This window comes from Manis javanica, chromosome 3, assembly GCF_040802235.1.
Source record: "Manis javanica isolate MJ-LG chromosome 3, MJ_LKY, whole genome shotgun sequence".
NCBI lineage: Eukaryota > Metazoa > Chordata > Mammalia > Pholidota > Manidae > Manis > Manis javanica.
In genome coordinates this window covers 126865566-126893037 of record NC_133158.1, presented here as the reverse complement: position 1 = coordinate 126893037, position 27472 = coordinate 126865566, and the positions used below count along the sequence as shown (strand labels likewise).

At 34.3% G+C, this 27472-nt stretch overlaps 2 protein-coding genes across 6 annotated transcripts in view; one reads left to right on the top strand and one right to left on the bottom strand.

Moving 5' to 3' along the window:
* MFN1 (mitofusin 1) overlaps positions 1-27472 on the top strand; it is a 57517-nt gene that overhangs the window by 16514 nt on the left and 13531 nt on the right. Inside the window, exons 10-18 of one of the 2 annotated variants that reach the window (XM_017676686.3) lie at positions 4385-4506; positions 6114-6240; positions 6411-6515; positions 6827-6929; positions 7077-7306; positions 9159-9311; positions 16442-16638; positions 18562-18696; positions 20447-22625. In XM_017676686.3, coding sequence (XP_017532175.1) covers positions 4385-4506; positions 6114-6240; positions 6411-6515; positions 6827-6929; positions 7077-7306; positions 9159-9311; positions 16442-16638; positions 18562-18696; positions 20447-20525 — 1251 coding nt within the window. In that variant the 3' untranslated portion in view covers positions 20526-22625. Of the gene's footprint in view, positions 1-4384; positions 4507-6113; positions 6241-6410; positions 6516-6826; positions 6930-7076; positions 7307-9158; positions 9312-16441; positions 16639-18561; positions 18697-20446; positions 22626-27472 lie in introns of those variants that run through there. The other variant, XM_073232035.1, reaches the window with a different exon arrangement.
* GNB4 (G protein subunit beta 4) overlaps positions 23013-27472 on the bottom strand; it is a 75131-nt gene continuing 70671 nt past the window's right edge. For all 4 annotated transcript variants that reach the window (XM_037003390.2, XM_073232044.1, XM_073232045.1 and 1 more), the window contains one exon: positions 23013-27292. In XM_037003390.2, coding sequence (XP_036859285.1) covers positions 27186-27292 — 107 coding nt within the window. In that variant the 3' untranslated portion in view covers positions 23013-27185. The remainder of the gene's footprint in view (positions 27293-27472) is intronic.

The following is a 27472-nucleotide window of genomic DNA, read 5'->3' as shown; positions in this document are numbered from 1 at the left end:
AAAATTCTTTAGATGTTTATTTTGTAAACACTGTTTTATCCTTATTTAACCTAGGCGGCACTTCATATCCTTATAGAGGAGCCTAGCTCTGCTTAGATTGCATATCCCGTTTTTACCCATGAAAGAACACAGACTTCAGAACTGAAAGTACTTCCATCTTTTCTCTTCAAGCAGTAACTGCTTTATTAGTAATAAAGACATGAGTGTTGAATGTACTTGGCAGAATTTTTTTAAGTTAAATGTGCTCACTATCCCCTATCTTTAATTCGGTGAGAGGGAGAAAAAGGCCATTAGGTAGATGAAAACAAAGTGTTTATCAGCTATCTTGGTAAGATCTTCCTAATTGTTCAGAGGCTCCCAGGGTATCAGCCCATGTCCTCTAAAGTCATAGGATACTGGAAGTCACATTTACTCAAAGACCATTGTTGTCTGTTTTCTTTCCCTTTTTGCTTTCACGAGAGTTTCGGTGTTCTGTCTCTTAGCAGTTATTTCATACATGGGGGAAATATTGGGGAGAAGATCAACTCCATTTTCCCATGTCTTTCCTTATTCATTGGCATTTTCTTTCTTTTTGTGTGTGGGTGGATGTTTGTTCGTTGATTTCTCGTACCAAATCATATACTGTTGTGTTACTCACTTATGCCATTTTCATATTTGCCTGGTAGTGTTTGGCTCTCCCGGAATATGTCCTTGAAGAGGTGGGAATGAGAAGAACAAAAGCTATGCTGGAGAGCACTGGTTCCCAAACCTGGCTGATTATGCGAATCACATGAGGTGCTTTAGAGAACTACAGACTCCTGACCTATCTTAGAGATTGCCCCAGTGGGGCTAGGATGGGCCTAGGAATCTATACACTTGACCCTTAAACAACATGAGTTTGAACTGCACAGGTCCACTTATATGTGGACTTTTTTCAGCAAATTAATAGAAAATTTTTTGATTTGCAATAATTTGAGAGAACATTCTTTTCTCTAGCTATTTTAAGTATATAGTATCTAATACATAAAACATACAAAATATGTGTTAACAGTTTATGTTATCAGTAAAGCTTAATTAACCCTAAGTAACAAATTTCAGCTTTGGAAAAAACTTGGAAAGAGTTATCTGTATAATAACCAAAAGTTTTGCCATTCAGACAGAATTTTTTTGCCCATCTGATTATTTAAGTAAATTCAAATAATTTCTAGCTGATTCTCATTTTAGTTGTATCATTGTTTTAATTAAATAAAAATTTCAAACTTGAAAGCCTGACATTTTCTGTGATTTGTAAAAGCTCTTGCTCGTAAAGGTTTTTTTACATATATAATTTTTACATTTCCAAATGAACTCTTAACAATAAAAAAGTTGACCTGCCAGTTTTTTCCTAAAAACATTTAAAAGAATAGTTACTAAGTCTGTCTGAATATTGTAGTCACTGGGGGAACTCTGAATATAGAGTTAACCCTGAGCAACACAGGGGTTAGGTGCTGACCTGCGCACAGTTGAAAAGTCCACATATAACTTCTGACTTTCCAAAAACTTAACTATTAATGGCCTATTGTTGATTGGAACTTACCAATAAATAGTTAACATTTTATATGTTGTATGTATTATGTCCTCTATTTTTAGAATAAAGCAAGCCAGAGAAAATAAAATGTCTTTTCAAATCGTCACAAATCTCCAAAAAATATCACAGTAAATTTATTGAAAAAAAAGTCTGCATTTAAGTGGACCTGCACAGATCAGCCACATGTTGTTCAAGAGTCAACTGTTTGTATATATGTGTATATCTCTATGTAGCCACATCTGTATGGAGAGCAGGTAAACAAATGAGGCTGATTATTAATATTTGGTATATTTATTTGAAAGGTATATTGTACTTTGATGTTCTTTCTTGCACATCCCTGTCAGTTTGAAAAGTTTCAAAATAAGTTAGGAATGATGAGTAGTCTGTTACTGGGTGTTTGGGGTTGGGTGTCAGGGGACTTGATAAGATCATTTCATGATTTACTTACATATTAACTGAGATGTGATTATTGTTTTGGTTCTAAGTCTTTAATAAGTTTTAAAACAGCCTGTAAGGATACTCTGACAAAATGGTACTTAATTTGATTTGGTGTAGTATTTAGACTTCTCCTTGAAAAATTAGAGTTCCTGATCAAAATAAGTCTTGAGAATGTTTCAAACTGTGTATGTCCCTCATGGAGATTTATAAGCATATTAGTGTATTAAGGGCTCTGAGAAACAATTCATTAGTGTATTAAGGGCTCTGAGAAACAATTCAAACTCTGAGAATTGTTAAAGAAGTTTTATTTAAGTTAGCATTTCTTGTATTATTTCAGAGCGGGGCATTTCTTTTACAGGTTGATTCTTGGTATTTTCTGATCAGTGGAACATCTGTGTGGGCTGCTTTTAATTAGAAAGTTGCCTATTTTCTTATTTATTCTGACTCACCATTGTGTATTTTTAATCAAGGAGTAACTTTTATATTGCCTAATAACTTTTGCAGATCTTTTCTTCGTAGTCTAGCTCTAATACTGTGCTGTTATCTACAAATTTTGGGTCTTCATTGCTGATATCTAGATCTACTTCATCGAGGAATATAGAATTTCTTCTAACATTTTTTTCTTTAAAAATTTTTTTTCTGCTTTTATTATTGTTTTTGTAGAGGTTAATTTGGCAATTTATAAGACAGTTATTTAAGGTAAAATCAAAGCTTTGTTTTGGTTGTTAAAAAATAGTTTACACTTTAAATGTTTAGTTACTATTGTGTAGTTATTGGTGGTTTTGCTTAGGCTTGTACAAAATGGGAATAGTGTAACTTTCTGCTACTAATCTCTTCAGGATTGATGATATTTAAGTGTATAAATGGGCTTAAACAAGAGGAAAATGAGCTATACAATGACAGAGCAATGGGCTCTGAGTTAAGATTTTATAAACTGTTAACTAAATGAGTATATTATAGCTAAAGAAATGAATCTTTTGTTTCCTATACCTCAAAATACTGAAAAGAGGGCAGCTAAAATGGCAAATGAGATTTTTAAAAGTCTTCTTAGTGACGTCAACAAATAATCATTTCAGAGACTTGAAGGCTAAGTATAGGTTAAAGCAGTACATTGTATGTGTAATATGCTAATAATTTTAATATAACAAATCTTGATAACAAATACTAGAGTATTATATGAATACCTTTAAAGCTTGAAAGCTGTTCATTTTGACCAAGGATAGTAATTACTTAAGAAGGTAATTACCACAGTTTGTATATAGAGATTCAAGAATATGAAATCATGGAACTATTGGAAAGTTGGGGCATATCCCTGATTTTTAAAAATTTATCATAGAAAATTAACATGGCCTCTTATAGAGCATCTATTATAACTATTGATGACCCAGATGAGCATTTCTTGATTGTTCAAAGACCAAATAGCATTTCTCTGTAAATACTTGTAGTCATTTTCAAATGTTATGTTAGTACAGAATTTTACTTACTGTGAAGTAAAAATGAAGGCCAATTTTAATTTGGTAATTTTGCACACTTTCAGTGATGAATCATAGTAAATATTTCAAATAACAACTAGTATGCATATATATTGAAACTGAAACAAAATTTCACAAGATAAAGGTATCATCACTGTATGTGATGCATTCTGATGTATTCCTTGCTATTTGAACACCACTCGTCATGAAAAGTAATTGATTTGTACCACTATTAATGTGTTATGAGCTGCAATTAGCTTGAAGGTAAAATGAATGAAAACAGTCCATCCTTTGGCCCTGTATGCACACATTATAGACAGTAGGATTATCTTTAAGTAGCTGTAGATACTTTTCTGTAAACAATTCAAATATTACTTAGGTTGTTAAAGAGTATTTTTCAAATTGTTCAAATTTTCATCTGTAGAAGTCCTTTTTAATAGCTTTATGTGAATCATATCATTCAACTAATTTTTTCTAGTAAGGTAGAATTCTAATTGATGACTCAGTTAAGAACTTCATTAGTTCTTCTGATGAAGAACTATTCCAAGTATGAGAAAAATGAAGGCAGATGGACTAGGAATAGATTAAAGGCAATCCAAGTAAAACTGGTAACACTAATAGGGACAACTTTTTTAATATTGAAATTTGTACCCTGCTTATTTACTTTTGAAAATAGTCATAACACCATTACACATTACTGTGTAAAATTACACAAAGATCTGAACTTGCTGTAAAAGTAAAACTTGCTTTTTACTTTTGAATCGTTGTAATTTTTTTTGACCTTCGTAATTTTAAGTTCTGTCATCATGCATTTATTTTCTATCCTTATTTCTGTTTTGGTTAAAGTTACAGCAAGTTTTTGTGCTTAAATTCCTGAAAATGTTGGGATGGAATTACAGTAATGTGTTATGGCTTGGGCCCCTCGCAGGAGTGTATCTCGCAGTCAGCAGTGAAAACAAAGTTTGAACAGCACACTATCAGAGCTAAACAGATACTAGATACTGTGAAAAACATAATGGATTCAGTAAACGTGGCAGCAGCAGAGAAAAGGTATGAATTCATTTTATTGTGAAATTAAAATGTTAGTTTTTTTAATGTCGGTATGAAATCCTTAGACTAAGGTTTTAAATTGTTACACCTTTCACAGTTAAAATCAAACTTGTGGGTTTAACTGATGCCCACTTGCATGTTTTTAAATGAGTATTTGAAACTATTCTTCAGCCTTGAACATACCATTTACATTCCTTGGATCTCAGTATTCTTGTCTATGAGTTCCGATTTTAAAATATTTAGTGGCTCTGAAATATCTTTAAAGTGGTAGAAGAACCATTTCTTCATGGAGAATTTTTTGAAGAAGTCCAAAACAGGTGACTCTTTCTCAACCAATGACTCGTCTTTTATATATTCATTTATTGGTACCTTGAAATCACTCTTTTATGCCAGTACCTGCCAGCCAAAAAGTCAGGTTGGTAAGCACTACCCTGTATGTCATAGTGTACAGCGCTATGTTATTTCATTTATTACCTTACAGAGGTGAAAATGAATACATGAAAGTGCCAACACTATTGAAGAAAAGGGTCCTTCTTACAAACTTGGTGCACTTGATGTGACAAATGAATTGTTAAGCCTCAACTGAACATTTAGTGGGCTTGAGGCAGTCAAAGGAAAGATATAAAACATCAGAGAGTAAGTCCAAGATGACAAAAATTGGGGACTCTTAAATGTATTTGATCTTGCTGGGAACAAAATTCTCATATTTCATCTAAATCTATTGCCTAATTTTGACACTTTGACAGGAATGCATTATGTACAAAATTAGACAGCTTCCCGCATATTCAACACAGGATAAGAACTCAGAGTCTGATCTCAGGCCTTATGCACTGTTTCTGTTTAATGGGATTGTGTTGCCATTCATGTCTCTTCCAACTCAGTTGCTTTAGTACAGTAGCTAAAGTGACTATTTGGTAACTGGATTGACTTTAATATTATTGATTTTTAAAAATACAGGACATTGAACTAGACATGGCACAAAGAAGATGTGATTAAAGGATGGTTTGTATTATCGTAATGTCTTGGAAATCTTTTAGCAAGAGTTTGAGGTCTTTATTAGGGTATTTTTGTTATCCTGTATCATCCAGGAGTTGATAGATTTTCTATAAAGGTGAGATGGTAAAAATCCTAGGCTTTGTGAGTCATACCGTCTCTTTTGTAACCAGTCAGTTCTGCAGTTTTAAAGCAAAAGCAGCCATATAGACAATAGGTACATGAATGGGCGAGCATGGCTATATTCCAAGAAAACTAACAAAAACTAGCAGCTGGCTGGATTTGGATTTGGCTTGCAGGCTGCCCTTCGCAGACTCCTGTTGATTAAATAAAGTCAATATTAAGTTCTGTTTTGACTGTTTCTATCTATGAAGTATTTGGAGAATTCTTATTAATCCTTTGTGGGCAGAGAGACAAAGTAGTTTATAATATAACCAATTATCTGTAAAATACCTTATAAGTGAAATACTTTGACTCCTTCTTGAAGTTAAAATTTGAGGTTTTTTTCCTCATATCATGCTAACAGATGGCTCAGTACATAAGTGAGTGCCCTGGCTTGATTGCTTTGGGACTTTAGTATATCCTGAATATTAATTATGCTTCATACTATTTAGGGTTTATTCAATGGAAGAGAGGGAAGACCAAATTGATAGACTGGACTTTATCCAAAACCAGATGAACCTTTTAACACTGGATGTTAAGAAAAAAATCAGAGAGGTTACAGAGGAGGTGGCAAACAAGGTGGGTGGCAATAACTATGATAAAAAATAATCTGGGAATGGAAATATTCTTGATACTGCTAAAAATATTATTCCTGTTACCTTAAAGGAATATTTTGTTATGTTTTTATTTTTCAGTTTGATATTTTGAATAGTTGGTAATCTTGTTTAATTTTTTTTTCATATTTTCAGGTTTCATGTGCAATGACAGATGAAATTTGTCGACTCTCTGTTTTGGTTGATGAATTTTGTTCTGAGTTTCATCCTACTCCAAGTGTATTGAAAGTATATAAAAATGTAAGTTAAATTGTAGTTAAGAGTTATTCAGGTACAGTTTCCTCACCTTATTCTATACTCTTACTTAGTGGTTTGGCCATTTTAGTGTCTTCATGGCAGTACACGATTTAACTGTTACATATCCTGTGCACTCTTGCAATAAACTATCTTGCAGTTCAGTAAACTATATTGTATATAAAGCACACAGAAAAATTACCCTCTTAGAATAAGATCATTTTAGCATTTATTATAGTTTTAAAGGTTTTAAAAAGTTTTTGAAGTCTCTATATGCTCTAGAAAAAAATAATACGGGCATTTACCACTGTTAACAGGAGTTGAATAAGCACATAGAAGATGGTATGGGAAGAAATTTGGCTGATCGGTGTACCAACGAAGTCAATGCTTCAATGCTTCAATCCCAGCAGGAAATTATTGGTAATATTTATGTCTACAGGTTCACATGTAGTTTTTTCTTTATCTCATTAGTAAAGAAAGGATTATTGTTTTCCTTCAAGGATTTTGTAAAATGTGAAACAATTTTTTACTGTTTTTTCTTAAATGTCGTAATTTTGTTCTTTCTAGAAAATTTGAAGCCGTTACTTCCAGCTGGTATACAGAATAAACTACATACACTGATTCCTTGCAGGAAATTTGATCTTAGTTATGACCTAAATTGCCACAAGTTATGTTCAGATTTTCAAGAGGATATTGTATTTCGTTTTTCCCTGGGCTGGTCTTCCCTTGTCCATCGTTTCTTGGGCCCCACAAACGCTCAGAGGGTGCTTCTAGGATTATCAGAGCCTATCTTTCAGGTAATTTTTTTTTTTGAATTGGCTTTTCATTAATGGTAATTGCTGTACTCCACAGGTATGTGTCTTTGTTTCCACCAGTTGAGACTGTCCTTCTTTATTTTGCTTATGTGATTTTTCTCTAATAGAACTATTACATTTGCACACTTACATATCTTACCAAGCCATTTCTGAATAAGGTATACTATTATTCATAAGGGAAAACCAATCCCAGAGTTTCATTCAGTGCTGTTATTGGTTGTTCTACATTCATTTTTGAAACTGGTTTTTATGTTTTTAACCTTAAAAGTTTTTGTGCTTGAATGAAATTGAAGTTTTGACTTGAAATAAATAGGAATAAATGCAAGCATTTAAAAAATATTTTGAATTTATCAATACAGTAGTTGTTCAGAAAATGTATGGCATGGTAAAACCATCACAACAATCCAGTCTTAGAACATCTCTTGTCACCTCAAAAAGTATCCTGGTGACCATTTGCAGTCATCATTCTGACCTCCAGCTTTACTGTTAGTCAGCTCTTTGTAGCTATTATTTTGCTCTTTCTGAACATTTTCTTTAAAAGGAATCATACAAAATGAGGCCTTTTGTGACTGCTCCTTCACTTAGCATAATATTTTCAATGGTACCTAGTATTTCATGGTACATGAATGTTGTAATGTATATCAGTACTCCATTCCCTTTTATGACTGAACCATAATCCATTATTACAAATTTTATTTATCCATTCATCAGTTGATTGATATTTAAGTTGTTTGTTGGCTATTATGAATAATTTTTTGTCTATACACATATGTACTGTTTCTATGTGGACATGTTTTTATTTCTCTTAAGTATATACTTAAAAATGAAATAGCTGGGCCATACAGTAGCTCCATACTTAACTTTCTGAGGAACGGCCAAACTGTTTTCCAAAGCGCTGCATCATTTTACATTCCCACCAGCAATGTATTAAGGTCCTGTTTCTCAGCATTCTCATCAAGACCTGTTATTATCTGTCGTTTTCATTCTAGTAGATGTGAAGTGAGATATCATAGTTGTGATTTACATTTCCCTAATGATTAATGATTTTGAACATCTTTTCATGCACTTATATAAGCCATTCATGTATCTTCTTTTGTGAAATGCCTTTTCAGATCATTTGCCCATTTTTTAATTGGGTTATTTGGCTTCTTGTTGACTTATGAGTTCTTTATATATTCTAGATAGAAGTCCTTTATCATATGTATGATTTCTAAATATGCTTTTCTAGTCCTTTTAGTTTTTTGTCCTTCAATTTTCTTACAGTGTATTTTGAAGTATAAAAGGTTTTAATTTTAAATTCCATTTTTTTTAAGGATTGTATTTCTGATGTGAGAATTTTTTAAATTCTCAAATATTTAAGAAACAAAAGATTCACAAATATTTAAGATACATAAAAGAAAAACTCAGGGCACCCAAGCATTTATTATAAAAATAAAATACTCTTGAGTTCTCAAAAATTAAGCATTTAAACTTGTAAATCTGGGTTGAAAATAAAATAAATTACATTCACCTGTGCATTTTGAGCCCTCTCTTGCCTGTTAACATTCTGTTTTTTTTCACTCTTGAAAGTTGAGGACCTACTGTTACAGGTAGACTCATTGGATATTGTGAAAATTCATTGTTATTCTATTGTTGGCTCATTTTATAGAAAATAATTTTCAGACCAGACCACTTTTATTTTCTTCATACATTTATGATATTTCATTAATTGTAGTCATTCTTTTCATAGGTTTACTACTATAATTTTAAAAGAAATACAATAGATTCTTTTAAGTGTGACTATTCCATCTATAGTTTTTAATTGTAATAATGTTTTTCCCCCCTATATTATTAGGTCCCCAGATCTTTAGCTTCTACTCCCACTGTTCCTACCAATCCAGCAACACCAGATAATGCATCACAGGAAGAACTTACAGTTACCTTAATAACAGGATTAGCTTCTCTCACATCTAGAACATCTATGGGTGTCATCATTGTTGGAGGAGTGGTAAGAAACAGTACTTTTTAGTATAATTAAAGTTGAAATTTTTGCAAAGCTGTCTTCTAGATCACAAAAAGAAAGGTTTATTTACTTCTACTTCCAGGATCTATAAAATGACATGAAAGGTGGTAGGGTAAAATTAGAATTAAGAAGTTTCACAAGGATAACCTTAAATTTTTTAAAATATTTATTTTACATTGAAATATAATTGACATACACCACTGTATTTGTTTTAGGTGTTCAACAGGTGTTTGATATATTGATATATTGTAAAGTGATGACCACAATATACCACCACTAGCTGATCCTTAAAATAATACTTGCTATTTTCACATCACAGCACACAAAGGATGTTTGTACATTAGAGCAACAAGAACGACCCAGTTACCTATATAGCCTTCTTTGAGTACTAAAGGGATCCACCTTAAAGTTTAAAATTTTTCTTTTTTTTTTTTTTTAATAAACAAAGAAATTTATTTCCCACAGCTCTAAAGGCTGGGAAATCCAGTATCAAGGTGGTAGCAGAGTTGATATCTGGTGAGAGTCCACTTCCTACTTTAAGATCTTTTCCTGCTATTTATATGAAGTGTCTTCACTTGCTGGAAGGGCATCAGGAGCTCTCTGGGGTGCTTTTATTTTTATTTTATTTTAATTTTTATTTTTTATTAAGGTATCATCGATATTCAATCTTATGAAGGTTTCACATGAGCAAAATTGTGGTCACTACATTCACCCATATAATCAAGTTTCCCCCCCATACACACCCCATTGGAGTCACTGTCAGTGCAATAAGATACTATAGAGTCACTATTTGCCTTCTCTGTGCTATCTTGCCTTCCCGGTGACCCCCCTACATTATGTGTGCTAATCATAATACCCCTTAATCCCCTTCTCCCTCAGTCCCTTCTTGGAGTTTGTGAGTCTTCTGCTGTTCTGTTCCTTCAGTTTTGCTTTGTTGTTGTACTCCACAAATGAGTGAACTCATTTGGTACTTGTCTTTCTCCACCTGGCTTATTTCACTGAGCATAACAACTTCCAGCTCCATCCATGTTGCTGCAAATGGTAGGATTTGTTTTCTTCTTATGGCTAATATTTCACTGTGTATATGTACCACCTCTTTATCCATTCATCTACCGATGGACACTTACGTTGCTTCCATATCTTAGCTATTGTAAATAGTGCTGCAATAAACATAGGGGTGCATATTATCTTCTTGAATCAGGGATCTTGTTTTCTTTGGGTAAATTCCTAGGAGTGGAATTCCTGAGTCAAATGGTATTTCTATTTTTAGTTTTTTGAGGAACCTCAATACTGCTTTCCACAATGGTTGAACTAGTTTACATTCCCACCAGCAATGTAGGAGGGTTCCCCTTTCTCTGCATCCTCACCAGCATTTGTTGTTCTTAGTCTTTTCTGTGTTGGCCATCCTAACTGGTGTGAGGTGATATCTCATTGTGATTTTAATTTGCATTTCCCTGATAATTAGAAATGTGGAGGATCTTTTCATGTGCCTGTTGGCCATCTGAATTTCTTCTCTGGACAAGAGTCTGTTCATATCCTCTGCCCATTTTTTAATCAGGTTATTTGCTTTTTGGTTGTTGAGGCGTGTGAGTTCTTTATATATTTTGGGCGTTAACCCCTTATCAGATATGTCATTTAAGACTATATTCTCCCATACTGTAGGATGCCTTTTTGCTGTACTGATGGTGTCCTTTGCTGTACAAAAGTTTGATATAGCCTCACTTGTTCATTTTTGCTTTTGTTTCCCTTGCCCAAAGAGATGTGTTCAGGAAAAAGTTGCTCATGTTTATATTCAAGAGAGTTTTGCCTGTGTTTTCTTTTAAGAGTTTTATGGTTTCATGACTTACATTCAAGTCTTTGATCCATTTTGAGTTTACTTTTGTGTATGGAGTTAAGAGAGTAATCCAGTTTCATTCTCTTGCATGTAGCTGTCCAGTTTTGCCAATACCAGTTGTTGAAGAGGCTGTCGTTTCCCCATTGTACAACCATGTGTTGGTTTATATCTGGGCTCTCTGTTCTGTTCAATTGATCAGTGGGTCTGTTCTGATGCCAGTACCAACTTACCTTGATTACTGTGGCTTTGAAGTAGAGCTTGAAGTTAGGGTGTGTAATCCCCCCAGCTTTTATTTTTATTCTTCCTTCTCAGGATTGGTTTGGCTATTCGGGGTCTTTTGTGGTTCCATATGAATTTTAGAATGATTTCTTCAGTTTGTTGAAGAATGCTGTTGATAGATTGATAGGGATTGCATTGAAACTGGAGATTGCTTTAGGCAGGATGGCCATTTTGACAATACAAATGTTAATTCTTCCTATGCATGAGCATGGGATGTATTTCCATTTATTGGTGTATTCTTTAATTTCTCTCTTGAGTGTCTTGTAGTTTTCAGGGTACACGTCTTTCACCTTCTTGGTTAGGCTTATTCCTAGGTATTTATTCTTTTTGATGCAATCATAAATGCAATGGTTCTCCTGATTTCTCTTTTTGCTAGTTCATCCTTAGTATTTAGGAATGCAACAGATTTCTGTGTATTAATTTTGTATCCTGCAACTTTGCTGAATTCAGTTATTCTGGTAGTTTTGGGGTGGATTCTTTAGGTTTTTTTTATGTACAGTACCATGTCATCTACAAACAGTGAAAGTTTTAACTTGTCCTTGCCAATCTGGATGCCTTTTATTTCTTTGTGTTGTCTGATTGCCTTAGCTAGGACCTCCAGTACTATGTTGAATAAAAGTGGGAGAGTGGGCATCCTGTCTTGTTCCCCACCCTTAGAGGAAAAGCTTTCAGCTTTTCACTGCTAAGTATGATGTTGGCTGTTGGTTTGTCATATATGGCCTTTATTATGTTGAGTGCTTGCCCTCTATATACATGTTGTTGAGAGTTTTTATCATGAATGGGTGTTGAATTTTCTCAAAATGCTTTGTCAGTACTTATTGAGATGATCATGTGATTTTTGTCCTTTTTGTTGATGTGTATGGTGTTGATGGATTTTCGGATATTGTACCATCCTTGCATCCCTGGAATAAATCCTACTTAATCATGATGGATGATCTTTTTTGATGTATTTTTGAATTTAGTTTGCTAGTGTTTTGTTGAGTATTTTTGCAATTATGTTCATCAGGGATACTGGTCTATAGTTTTCTTTTTCTTGTTGTGTCTTTGCCTGGTTTTGGTATTAGAGTGATGCTAGCTTCACTTGCCTTCTCTTCTACTTTCTGGAAAACTTTAAAGAGATAAGAGTTATTAGGTCTTCTTTAAATGTTTGACAAAAATTCCACAGTGAAGCCAGCTGGTTCAGGGGTTTTATTCTTAGGTAGTCTTTTGATTACTGGTTCAATTTTGTTGCTGGGAATTGGTTGTTCAGATGTTCTGTTTCTTCCTGGATCAGTCTTAGAAGGTTGTATTTTTCTAGAAAGTTGTCCATTTCTTCTAGGTTATCCAGTTTGTTAGCATATAATTTTTCATAGTATTCTCTCATAATTCTTTGTATTTCTGTGGTGTCCATAGTGAGTTTTCCTTTCTCATTTCTGATTCTGTTTATGTGTGCAGACTCTTTTTTTTCTTGATAAGTCTGGCTAGGGGTTTATCTATTTTGTTTATTTTCTCAAAGAACCAGCTCCTGGTTTCATTGATTCTTTGTCTTGTTTTATTCTTCTCAATTTTATTTATTTATGCTCTGATCTTAATCGTGTCCTTCTACTGACTTTGGGCCTCATTTGTTCTTTTTCTAGTTTCATTAATTGTGAATTTAGACTGTTCATTTGGGATTGTTCTTCTTTCTTGAGTAAGCCAGTATTGCTGTATACTTTCTTGTTGTGGTGTTGAGTTGTTCTTTTGTCTCCATATATTACTTGATCTCTGTTTTTATTTGGTCATTGATCCATTGATTATTTAGGAGCATGTTGTTAAGCCTCCATGTGTTTGTGGGCTTTTTGTTTTTTTTGCATAATTTATTTCTAGTTTCATACCTTTGTTGTCTAAGAAGCTGGTTGGTACAATTTCAATCCTTCTGAATTTACTGAGGCTCTTTTTGTGACCTAGTGTTATCTATATTCGGGAAAATATTCCATGTGCCTTTGAGAAGAATGTGTGTCCTATTGCTTTTGGGTGGACTGTTCTGTAGATGTCTGCTAGGTCCATCAGTTCTAATGTGTTGCTCAGTGCCTCTCTCTCCTTACTTATTTTCTGACTTGTTGATCTGCCCTTTGGAGTGATTGGTTTGCTGAAGTCTCCTAAAATGAATGCATTGCATTCTGTTTCCCGCTTTAATTCTGTTAGTATTTGTTTCACATATGTAGGTGCTCCTGTGTTGGGTGCATAGAGATATATAATGGTTATAGCCTCTGGTTTCAGTGACCCCTTTATCATTATGTAATATCCTTCCTTGTCTCTTGTTACTTTCTTTGTTTTGAAGTCTATTTTGTCTTATAGGAGTACTGCAACTCCTGCTTTTTTCTCCCTATTTGTATGAAACATCTTTCTCTGTCCCCTGACTTTTAGTCTGTGTATGTCTTGGTGTTTGAAGTGAGTCTCCTGTAGGCAGCATATAGACAGGTCTTGTTTTTTTCTCTGTTCTGTAACTCTGTCTTTTGATTGGTGCACTCAGTGGTGCATTTACATTTAGGGTGATTATTGATAGATACTTATTGCCATTGCAGGCTTTACAAGGCTTTAGATTCATGGTTACCAAAGGTTCAAGGGCAGCTCCCTTACTATCTTAACAGTCTAACTTGTGTTTTAGACTATTAGAAACACAATCTAAAGGTTCTTTTTTTCCCTTCTTTTTCTTCCTCCTCCACTCTATATGTTAGATGACATATTCTGTACTCTTTGTGTATCTCTTGAGTTATTTTTGGGGTAGGTGATTTAATTTTGCATTTGCTTAATAATTAATTGGTCATCTTCCTTTACTATGGTTTTATTTTCTCTGGTAACAGCTACCTAGCCTTAGGAGCACTTCCATCTAGAGTAGTCCCTCCAAGATACACTGTGGAGACAGTTTTGGGTGGTAAATTCCCTCAACTTTTGCTTATCTAGATATTGTTTAATGCCTCCTTCAAATTTAATTGATAATATCTTGGCAGGTAGAGTATTCTTGGTTTGAGGCCTTTCTTTTTCATTGCATTAAATATCTCATGCCACTCCCTTCTAGCCTATAAGGTTTCTGCTGAGAAGTCTGATGATAGCCTGATGCTTTTCCTTTGTATGTGATCTTTTTTCTCTCTTTGGCTGCATTTAATACTCTGTCCTTGTCCTTGATCTTTGCCATTTTAATTATTATATGTCTTGGTGTTGTCTTCCTTGGGTCCCGTGTATTGGGAGATCTGTGCACTTCCATGGCCTGAGACTATTTCCTTCTCCTGATTGGGGAAGTTTTCAGCATTTATTTCCTCAGACACTTTCTGTCCCTTTTTCTCCTTTCTTTTACTGGGATGCTTATAATGCAAATATTGTTCCATTTGGATTGGTCACACAGTTCTGTTAATCTTTCATTCCTAGAGATCCTTTTTTTCTGTGCTTTACCTTCTCTGTTTTCCTGTTCTCTGATTTCTATTTCATTTACTGTCTCCTCTGCCTCATTTAATCTGCTTTTAAATCCCACCATTCATTGTGGATACTGTAGTTTTCAAAGTTTCTATCTCTTTCTTGAAGTCCTCCTTGTGGTCTTGAATATTTTTCTTTAGCTCCATGAGCATGTTAATGATTTTTATGTTGAAATCTTTATCAGGAAGATAGGTGATTTCTGTTTTACTTGGCCCTACTTCTGGTGTTTGTGGAATTTTGGTTTGTACCAGGTTTTTTTGACATTTCATATTTGTAATGTATAATATGGAATAATAACTTTGTGTAGGTGGCACCTTCTAGTGCCCAGAGGCTCTACTCTCTCAAGCTGCTCAGCCCCTGGAGCAATGGCAAGGGTCGCAGTTAAGTGGCACTGGTGCCTGCTGGGAGGAAAGAGCTGTTTCTTTTTTCCCAGGTGCACTGTCTGCCTCCACTGCCAGGGTCAATTGGCTGAATGCACAGGGAGGAGCTTCTGCATTAGGCCCCTGTAGCTGCCATAGGCGGGCAAACCTCTGGCTGGCCTGGCACAGTGCTGGGAGCAGCAGGCTGTGTATAGCAGTGGGGCACCTCGGCGTGTGTCACCAGCCAGGGGTATGGAGCATCTGAAACTCCTGAAAGTACCCAACCTACTGGGCTGTGTGTACAGGAATGGTTTTGTCTACCTGTCCTTTCTCCTGAGCAGCAAGCTCTGTGCAATCCCTGCCCCTTTAGCAGCCCTCTTGCTGTTGGGAAGTTCTTCAAAGCGCTTGCCTTTCTTTCATCCCGGAGCAGCCGGTCATGTGTACCTGTTCTTCCACAACTGGTTGGAATCTGTCTCTCCGAGTATTCCACCCATCTGTGCTTTCCAACCCGTCCAGTCTCCAACACCATGCAATGTGGGTTCATGCTGCTGGAGCAGATACCCAAGTTTGGGTATTTTGTGGTCCTGGGCTTCTACTCCCTCCCTGCTCCATTTCTCCTCCTCCTGCTGGTGAACTGGGGTAGGGGGAAGGCTTGGGTTCTGCCTTTACACTTTTCTGTGAGGTCTTCTCTTCTCCAGATGGAAGCCATCTGTTGCAGTCTTCATTTTGGTTGCTCTTTCAAGAATAGTTGTATTTGCTTTATTTTTGTGTTATATGTGGTTTAGGGAGGAGGTTTCTGCCTCACTTCTCACACTGCCATCTTTTTCCCAGAATCTGGCTAAAGATAATTTTTTACTTGTATTTTCTATAGTAGGAAATTTGTCTTATAATTAAGAACATAGTTTTGGTTTTTGAAACTTTAGGCCAAAAAAAAATTAACATTCATTTTTGACATACAGTTAGTTTACCAAATGTCTGGCAGGTTATAAAAGTTCTTGCCTGATATTCACACCCCCACTCTTTTTTCAGCTTGATTGATTTCCAGTACCTTCATATTTCTTGTGGACAAGGGATGTACGTTTTTAAAAAATGAATGTGACATGAAGATCTGTAGGGGGCTGATTAATTTCCTAAAATGCCTTTTAGTACATTCTCCCTAGTGGTGTTTTTTTTTTTTTTCCTTTCTCAAAGTAACCTGTGAATTTATGTTACAGATTTGGAAAACTGTAGGATGGAAACTCATATCTGTTTCATTAAGTATGTATGGAGCACTGTATCTTTATGAAAGGCTGACCTGGACCACTCGTGCCAAGGAAAGAGCCTTTAAACAGCAGTTTGTCAACTATGCAACTGAAAAACTGCAGATGATCGTTAGCTTCACAAGTGCAAACTGCAGCCATCAAGTACAGCAGTAAGTTGAAAGATTTCTCTGTATAAAAAAAAGCTTTACTGGGGCATAACATACATGCAGAAAATACGCAAATAAGAGTACATTCAAAGAATTATCACAATGAAAACAGATTTTGTAATCACTAAGGTGAAAAAATAGAATGATACCGAACACATGGGCTTAGAATGACAGTGAATGTAATTTATTTTTACTGTCAAGTTTAAAGGAATAATTTTTTAGAACTCAGGAGAATTTTATTATTATAATAAATACCTGGGTCCACTGAGTTTTTCTTTTATGTATCGTAAGTATTTGTTTCATTGGTTTAGTAAAAATATATAGAACTTCAGTTTAGTCAATGCATAATACTCTATTTGAATTCTCCTGACAGCTGAATTAAAAAGTTCTCTGAGCTAAAGATAATTGCAGTTTTTAATAGAAGTAACATATGTAATATACGTAATTATAATAAAAGGCAAATATTGATATCAATATGAAAGCCTCAAAATACAAGGCTCTAGAATCTTAAGTCATGAGAGAGAGTGGATCAATAAAGGTTTCTGAGAGGAGGGGGTAACCTCATGAGACGTGAATGTGCAATATAGGACAATCTAGGCAGAGAAGATGGCCCAAAACAAAGGCAAGATGGTAGGAGCAAAAGAAATGTGTTCAGAAACATAAGGAGAAAATTTCAGTTTGATGGATACATGTATACGGGGGGTACATTCAAGTATAAACCTACCAATAGGATGGGTTTGGATAATTAGGAATCCTAGGAGTGACATCATTAACATTTAGATCTAGAACTTTGCAATGGTGTGGTGTAGAATAGAATGGTTTAGACTAAGGAGACAAGACTTGCAAGATGAAACCTTCAGACACAAGATCAAAGCCAAAGCCTGTACTAACAGTGAGGACTGTAGAGAATGGAAACAATAGGGCACAGATTTGGACCACTGAATTACTTCATTCACTCATTCATTTGCCAGATATTTATTGTGCTTCTGTTTTATATAATTGTCTTTATTTATATTAAGGAAGATCTTTCCTTTAATGAAGATACCTGGACCTCCAAAAGAAATCACCTGAGGTTCACATACCTAAAAGCAAAGTTAATGAAGTTCTCCATTCACTGGATAATCAAACTTTTATTGCCTACCATGTGATAATAACTGCTAGAGGTTAAGAGAAATTAAAAAGTAAAGATAACTTGATCCTCTTTCTTAAGAGCACTTTGCTCTCTAATGGAGGCAACCTTAAATAACTGGTTAAAATAATACTAGCTAAATATTAATTTAATAAAATACTAAAATGAAAGATTTTTCATTTGTCTAATACTGGTATTTGGTGGCATGGAGAGAAAAAAGTCCATGGGAAGGATGAATATGCAAAGGAGGATTGTTGTAGAGAAAAACTAGTAAGTCTGTTAATCATTCCAGAGGTACACTCCTGTTAGGTATATAGCCATATAATGTTTGCCAGATCTAATGTATTAACTAGCACACGATAAATATAATTCTGGTTCTAGAAGCATGGTTAAATGTTGCTATGATTTAAAGTATTTTGCCTAAGTCACAGAAGTTCATGAAATTCTCTTTCCTGTTTTCAGTAATTTTCTATTTATATAGGCAGGGGACAAGAGTAAGGCTTATTGTGTTTCTGAAGACATACATATCTTTTGCCTTTTTATAGCTTATTCGTATTCACAGTCATATAGCAGAGGTAACATTGCCTTTTGGGCATTCATCTTGAAGCTAGATGAAATTAAGCTCAGTCCCATTAAGTTTACAAGTTACAAGAACGATTCTTAGCTGTGTTCTTTAATACTTGTATTTTAGGTACTTGTTAAACTTGTGATCTCCTTTGTATTTAAGCTTTCAATTTTAGAGCTTATTCATTTTAAAAGACATTTGTGACTGCTGATAATTATATTTTTATTTTAAGGGAAATGGCAACCACTTTTGCTCGCCTGTGCCAACAAGTTGATATTACGCAAAGACATCTGGAAGAAGAAATTGCTAGATTATCCAAAGAAATAGATCAATTGGAGAAAATACAAAACAATTCAAAGCTCTTAAGGTATTTGAACCTTTTTTTCTCAATATGAACTTTTATTGGTCTCATTACCAAAATATAATTATGTAACATCACTAATGAATTTTTATTAAAACATTCTGCATTGGCTTAAATTATAATTTTCCATATTCCCTATAGTTTTGAAATTTCATTGAAAGCTAATTTCAACAAGAAAAATGTGAATTGAATTTTTTAGATCTAAATTTACAACTTTGTTAAGCTATATTAGTCCCTCTTCAGAGCAGTTCTTTATTTTCAAGTATGAGTTTTTAGTGCTATATATAGAAGATCCATAATTTCCATTCTCATTGGGGACTGTTGAGCATACTTTAATTTGGAGAAATAGAAGTAACATGATATCCTTGTATAATGTGGAATTCTGGCTTAATATGATTTATCAAGGATTCTTTGGGGTCTAAATAAATTTTGCATTTGGAGACAAGACCAGAAATGTCACCATGAGGTATACTTCTTCACAGTTCTCAACTTTCAGGCATTTAATCCCTGCTGCTATTTGCCAGGGCACAAGCTACATACACTTGCTCACATAAGAGCAGTTGAAATACCTGCAAATTGGAAAGGCTGTCCTTGTGACCTGAATTTTGGGACACATATTTAAAACACCTGTGGTAGTATTTGCAGTGTTTTCATCTGATCAGCAGTCACATTCTCATTGCACCTCAGTTTTAGAATCTGTGGAAAAAATAACTGCCCATCAGTTGGACCCCAGCCTCCTTTCACACATAAGACACACCCAAGTAAATTTCCTGTATTCCATTACTTCTATTTTAAGTTATATCATCCCAAATATAGCCTTTCAGATTTGGTGTAACTATATCCAGTATTTTTTTTTTAACCTTCAAACTCTTTAAAATAATGTTTCATCTTATTACAGTAAAACATAAAAGGTAGATTACTGGTACTCATGTAGCTTTCTGATGGTGGCAGGACTAACTTGAATAAGTATGAATATTTTTGATCTGTTAATCCATTCTCTAACAGGAAAATGTTAAATACCGTAGTATTTGAATCTCCAGTGTTAACTGGATTCGGCTCATCCATTCAGATAGAATTTATATTACTCAGAATTCTATCTGTTCAGATAGAATTCATCAGGATTGCGTAAAGAAATAATAGCGGAGTTCACAAGTACATTTAACCCCAATTGTATGCACTCAGCAACAACAAAACGAGACGAAGAAAAGAGAAGCTCATTCCAACCCTACAGAGTATTAAAATGGGAAACACAAATCTGTGGTCCTGTCAGTTTTGGTTCCATTTTCCTCTCCTTACAGGCATTTAGCTACATTGAGTGCAATTCTAGTATATTAAAAATGTATTTTGGTATGCCATGGTCCTGACATCTGCCAGCTACTTTATATATAATACTTATTCTGTACTTTATATGCTTAACTCAAGGGGAACCCAAAGACAGTTATGACTGAACATGGCTTAGGATGTAACTCCCACATAAGGTGCTAGGACTTCACTGTCTTGTTCTTAGGCATTTCATTATTAAAGTTTTTATCTTTTATCTCAGTATATCCCTTTTTTAAGTTCTGGTCATTGAAGTCTCTTTAATGCAAAGCTGTAGTATAGCACATACAATAAATACTCTAAGAAAGTGTTGCTAATAGTTTAAGCTCAGAGAGTAGCAGCTGACATGATTTTTTTTTAAGATTGGGTACAGTGGATTTTTTTGTCATTGAGTTATGATAATTAGATTGGTGTTCTATTCATTTTTTTAAATTAGAAATAAAGCTGTTCAACTTGAAAATGAGCTGGAGAATTTTACTAAGCAGTTTCTACGCTCAAGCGATGAAGAATCTTAATAGAGATTGCTTTGGTGATCATCATAGGAGAAAATGGAACTTGGAAAATTGGGACACTTGTTATTTTTATGAAATGACATTAAGTATGAATTATATTAACTATACCTAAATAGCAAATCCTTGTGTAGATTATGGTAATGATCTACCTCAGGGTGTTTGCATTTCTTAAGAGTGTTACAATGTCTCTTTAGTTTTAATTTGGGGTAAAGAAAAGACTAAATTGTTTGATATGTTAAAATGATGAATTAGTCAAAAGCAACCGAACCAACTATATGACCCCTGAGGGGTGGGGCCTTGCTCTTAATTAGGGCTCTCTTTGTTTATGATTCTGAAAAACTCTGCTCCTGGCATCCAGGAATTCGAGAATGCTCCTTTCATCTTCTTTCTCAAAACAATTTTTGATGCCTACTTTAATGGGAATAGTCACTTTCATTTTATAAACTGCATTGCTCTAACCACTAAGGAGGGATGGTAGAGTGTTTGAATGTTATTTATGCAAGTTACAATCACTTTTGCCATCCTGGCAGGTATGTAAACCACTAATAAATATGCCCTTTTTACTCTTTTCTTTTATTCCCATTAAACTGATGTAAAACAATATAAAGGTTTGTTACTATAAATAGTTTTCTTACTATAGAAGTGTCTGGGTTTAAATAATTTCAATACATTTCTAAAGAAACATTTTCAGCTTCAACTATGATTACAGTAAGGAACTTGCTTTCTGATGGTTAGGAGTAAAGTGCGAAGTGATAAAAATAGCCAAAGATATAGGCAGTTGAATTTTGGGTGGTTGCAGTCATGTCCAGACACTGTTCTTCAAAAGGTTTTTGCTAAGCATACTGTCATGTTGGGGTGGCTTTCACATTCATTGTATGAATTTGCCAGGGCATGGTTAAAACTTACTACTGTATTTTTTACCTTCATGAAATGCTGTGAGTTGAAGTATTGTATCTGTTTCTGTATTTAAAAAAGAATAGAAACTTACATGGAAATATTTTAAAATGGCATTCTAGGGCTCTGCTATGCAAAATGTAGTCTTGAGGACCACCAAATCATGTCACCCAGTGCTTGTTAGAGATGCACAGTCCCATGGGACTAGTGCATTTGGCCAAGTATAAGCTGCTTTTCCGTAGGAGGGGTAACATTTCAGGCTCTTTTCTTCCAGTACTCAGTACTTCCTTTTCTGTGCCTTTAAGGCTCCTGGATGCTATTCAGTCTTTTCACAGCAGGTGCATCACTATTCTTCAGGATATTTTAAGGCCAAAATAACATTGTTCAGGTCTTAGAAGTCTTAAAAAAAATACATTTTTATGCAAATTGGATATTAAGATACAGTATTCAAATCCAAATGGGTATTAGTTTATAGCCTTTGTTGCTTTTAGCCAAAAAATGGTAACAAGCCACCAACCAGTGTTACTAGGTAACAAGTACAGTATGAAAAACTGATGCCTAAGACTGGGTACTGCTAATTTAGTTTATTTAGTTTACAAGTTCAAGGCTTTAATCTTAATATGAGAGTACTTGAACTTTTGAAATAGCATAGTAGTTTGGTATCACCTCATTAAGCATAGTACAGTGGTTCTCAAAGTTTGGTTCCAGGATCAAGTGTCATTAGTGAACTTGTAAGAAATGCATTCTTGGGTCTCACCCCAGACCTGATGAATCGGAGACCAGGTTTCGGACCCAGTGCTCCATGTTTTCACAAGCCCTGGTCCTGATGCGTACTCAAGTTTGGAGACTGCTGGAGTGGTGGCTACTGGGATAGTAAGTCTTCCAACACTAGTGTGAATGCAGTTCCACTTAATTAGGTTTGAAAATGTACAAATGTTGGAAATGGAACACTAAAATAATGAAACCCAACCTTGTGCCTAGAATAAATGTACCTACAACCAAGCCCACAAATTATAAATTATGTAATTTACAGCTGATTTAGTTCAGTTATTGCACATATACTTGTTTACTATGTGTGTTTGCAGGATTGTTTATATACTTTATATAACCATAAAACTTTTTACAAAACTACATTTTTATAAGTATGCAAGCTTGCAAGGTGAAAATAAATGTTTGCCTGATAGTTGATAAATGTAGCATTTATACTGGCTTTTGAGTTTTGATTTTCAGTAGCTTCTATGGTAGGCATATGAGTTAGCTTGCGTAGAAGGCTCACCTTTGGATAACATTAACTTGTTCAGTGCACCTGCCCAAGTACTGAAAGTCTGCTCATTCATCCTCTGTCAAGGTTGTGGTGATTTAAGTAGTAAAAACTTTTTATCAATGCTGTAAGCAATAGAACTGTTAAAAACTGGTCAGTGAAGTTCCCCAATCTCTTCCTTGCTTCTGGTAGCCCATTCATTTTTCATGAAGAAACTAATTACCAATGTTTAGATAAAGGATTTAAGCCTAAGGATGAAATACTGGGCTTGGAGTTGAATGCTGGGACTTAATTTTATCCTACTTAAAAACTGACTTAAAACATGCTACATGAAATTTGGTTAAAAGCATTTTATTGATTACAATATCAATTCACAGACACTTTATTTCACAGAGCTACAGTACAAATAAAGGAATGAATCACTGTGCAAGAAAAATCCAAGAATACTGTTAAATCATTGTAAAAGTCCAGTTTGGTTTAAAGCTTTTTTAACAGCTTTAATCCAGTATGTTTGTTTTTCCCATAGTCATACTACTGACAGTCATCTGGCCACAAGTGGATAGAAACCATTCTATATCAAAAAACATTTTAATCAACTGAACCCACTTACATGTGGATTCCTTTGGATAAGAATATGCAAATAGAAGTGTTCAGATGCTTCTTTGAAAAGAGAAAACAATAGGATAGAGCACCATTGTGTAAAAGACAAGTCTTGAAATATTTACCCAGTATATCACTGAAGTACTAGTAATTAAAAAATAAATACTGTTTATGATACAAGATTTTGTCAGGCACATTTAACACCTGTTGAAAAACACAAGCAGTTGTTCCATAATGCTGCATTATAACTTTTATAGGATCAGTAATTGGATTTAAGAAAAAAGACCTCTAGGAAATTTCATCAACATGCAAACATTTTCTAAATACAAGGTGTACCATCTGATTAATAAAGTACTTCTTAAAACAATGCTAACTCAGACATTCAGTTATAAACATTTTAATGAGTACCTATTTTAACCAGTATTTTTAAGCATAGCACTGAATTTAAAGCAACTCAAAATGAACAATGGGAGAAAAACTAGTAAATATCAAGTGGACTTCACATTCTGCTGAACCTAATTCAAAATAAGTTTTAGCCATTGTGCTATCCTTTCTCTCAAGAAGTTTTAGCCATTGTGCTATCCTTTCTCTCAAGATGGTCTGACTTGTATTTTAAAAATTCTAACAGAAGTAAGAAATAGCTTAAAATTTTGCTTTCTGCAATGGCAAAAGGGAAATTAGAAGGTGAACATAGTACTTAATTTTTTTTAAAATTTTAATCCTGACCTGACCCCACCCTCCAAAGAGTCTAGAAAGAACATATTCATTATTAAAATTATAGGCCCATTTGGGAGATTGTTTAATTGGTTTCCATAAGTTTAAAAACTTCAACAAATAAGCCATAAGCATTCAGTTCTAATTTAAAATGTGAGACATTTAACAGTAATAAAAACAAATTTCACTGTTTTCACTTTTAAAAGTCTTGTTTTAAAATCTAATATACCAACGGTGTTAGAGAAGGTGAGTTATAATATTGGCACAGTATTTTTTAGCAAAGATTATTTAATTTGTGACTTGGAGAAGTCAGGATGCACTTCTTTTTTAATAGATTAATTGTAAAATTGCTTAACATATTTCAGAAGCACCTTTAGGAGACCAGTTCACTATCATCCTGCAGTATTAGTTCAGTTGACTAAGCTGAAATGATGGAAAACTGCCTCGTAGGCTCCATATTGCAGTTGAAATACTAAGCCCAAATCTTTGCTTTTATAAAAATGAAACACAGTATGGCATGTATAACCATGGAATCATAACTAAAAATCTGAGCTAGGGAGGGACTTTGGATATTTATTCTAAGCCTCTAATAATTATAGCTGCCAAAAATAAGGCCTGGCCATTAAAGTAGAGGAGATGTCCTTGCTGGTAATAAGGTTTGGGGATGACTCACCAGGCCACATGGAAATCACTATTACTTGGTTTTAGAAAAGAGTATGTGCCTTTAAAATACGCCTGCCATATGTCAACTACTATTCTAGTTTTAATACTTACAAAGTAAAAAAAATTTAGGCACCAGATAACTACAATATTCTTGATCATGCAAATTTCTTAAAACTACACTCGGCCAGATTTTTAAGCCTTAAAAAACTAAGACTCAAGTTATATGGTGCTTCTACAAATCGTATACTTAATGATTTCAGGAAGTCTTATGTACAACAGATTTAAATAGACAATCAGCTGAAAACTACATCAGCTGAACTGCAAATGTATTTAGCAATTGGAACCCCTATCACTAGAAAGCAAAAGTTTATGTAAATTAATATTGTAAGGAGGTCACCATTTGTATATTTATATGTATAATTACCCACAACGGTGGTTTAGTTTTCAGTTGCTTAGTACATATTTTATTATGGGAATTGCTTTTAAACTATATTAAAACTTTAATACATTAAATCATTTATTCTAACATGTTTAAGACCATGGAATTGTGTAGTCTTTGTAGCAGACTAAAGTATCCTGTTACTAGAATAACTTTTAAAGTTGAAGAGATGAGATACTCCCCTATTTAAGGCTATTTTTGCACATGGCAGAAGTACTTTCTTGAATAGGATTTTGCAGTGAATTAACTGAACTACACAGCAAACCACTCCCTCCCCTTTTTAGAAATGAATACGTTCCTTAAAATATTCTTGCCTTAGCTCAAAGAGCTGCTCTTTATGAAGTGACTACTTATATTTACAAACATTAATAGCAAAAAATTCATAAAAGTCATATATATTCGTAACTGCCATCTACAATAGTCTGGGTTTTTTTGGTCCTATATCTTAATCCTCCTTTATCCATTTTATTCTCTTTTTAGTATCAACTGATCTTAAAACTGGTACTATGTTATAGTTGATAACACTTACCAGCACATTCATAATATAAGAATGAAAATTTACAAGTGAACTTTAGGAATATTAGGTTAGCATTACAGGTGGCCAAAAGTTAACAGAGACCTAGCTCGACAGTAACTGACACAGTTCACTAAATTACAAAACACAATGCACTTTTGTATGTCAGAATAACCCATGACTTCTCTTTAAAGCAAGACTAACCTTCTATTGTCAACCATTTAGATTTGTGGGAGAAAATCCATGGGGGAAATTATCTTTGTTTAAATTCAGAGGGGCCCATTCTAATAATAGGCACATTATTATATCATTAGCAAGCAGAGGAATTGCTTAGTATTTTATCTGACTCCTTCAAGAATTACTCTTGGAACTTTTCTTTGGCTTTAAAGTAGGGTCACTTGGATTAGACATTCTTTGAAGCAAAACCACTTAGAAACCAATATTTTGAGCTAAAAGAAGAAATAGAGCAAAAAGCTTGAATGTTTAAAAAATTTTAAAGGCACAGTTTACATCAATTCAGATTTTATGTGAACATAAATTCATAAAGCTACCTGTTATAGTTATAATTAATCAGGTCTAGTGATTGGTTAGATTTTACACTTTTTTCAGAAACATATCATCACCTATTTCCTATATAGATGCATGTTGATGGAGAACATTAGGATCCTTCAGATACAAGGACAATTCAAATGTTCGTCAACCTTCTGAAATAATGAGTGTACCCTACTGATTCAGTTCTAGACTATGAAATCAGTAGGAAGTCCAACTATTTAGAAGGCTTCCCAAAGTGTGACTGGACCATAGCCAGCTCTTTTTTTAAATGCAAAAAATCATTTATATGTGATTACTGCTGTCTACTTATTGTTAACATACAGGTTTCTTATGGATGTCTAAAATTTCAGAGTGAAATCTGAAGAGCAGAAATATAGTCTTAAGATTATCTCCTCCTCAAATGACTGAAAATGAGCACTTATTTGATAGCATAGCAAAGGATACAGAGAAACTAATGATACTCAAAAAGGCTCTTCTCAGAGATACCCAGGCCTGCCAGCATTCTTAGACATTAAGCAACAAGGATCTCTTTTAGATTAAAAAGGACAGTCAGGATTCAAGATTTTCTTCAAACATAAGTGCATACACATACAGTATCACTTCCATCTATTACTGTACCTAACTCCTCCATTACAAAATAAAAAATGTGACATTGCTTATTATGTATATGAAGTTAAAAATGTAGTTCTTAAAAAGTGCAAACACAAACATGATAGGTTGTTATAATGCATCCAGTCTGTTCTATACAAAATAATTAGACTGAGTAGAAGCAAAAATTCAGCAAGGTTAAATTAGCTCAGCTCCTCAGTTGAATCCACTGGTCCTTTAATCCCAGCAAGCACCTTTGCCTTGTATTGTTCACCTTTTTTTCGTTTTGTAGTTTACTGAAAGCATCTTTTTTGTATATAATAATCTCAATAGAAAAATCCTCACCTGCAAATATAAGGTAGAATTTTTTTCACAGCTTTAGGCTGTAACACTGATTTCTCCAGATATCAATGGAGAACAGAAAATGTGTATGCACTGTTAATTCCAGATTCTAAGAAAACTGTCCCAAGAGCCTGTTGCCACAGCCATTCCATCATCAGTTACACCTAAACAGCTGACACGGTTGTCATGACCAGCAAGAACACCTAAAAAACAAAGTTCAGTAAAAAGTTAGAAATGGGCAAATTTTAAATAACTATATGCATGAAAAATCTAGAAGGGTACTTAAAAGCTAACAGATTCCCCTAAGTGGGGAAACTCAGTGCCAGAACTAAGCTGGACGTGTACATAAAATACAGTTCTTTGTATTATGTGAATTTCTGATG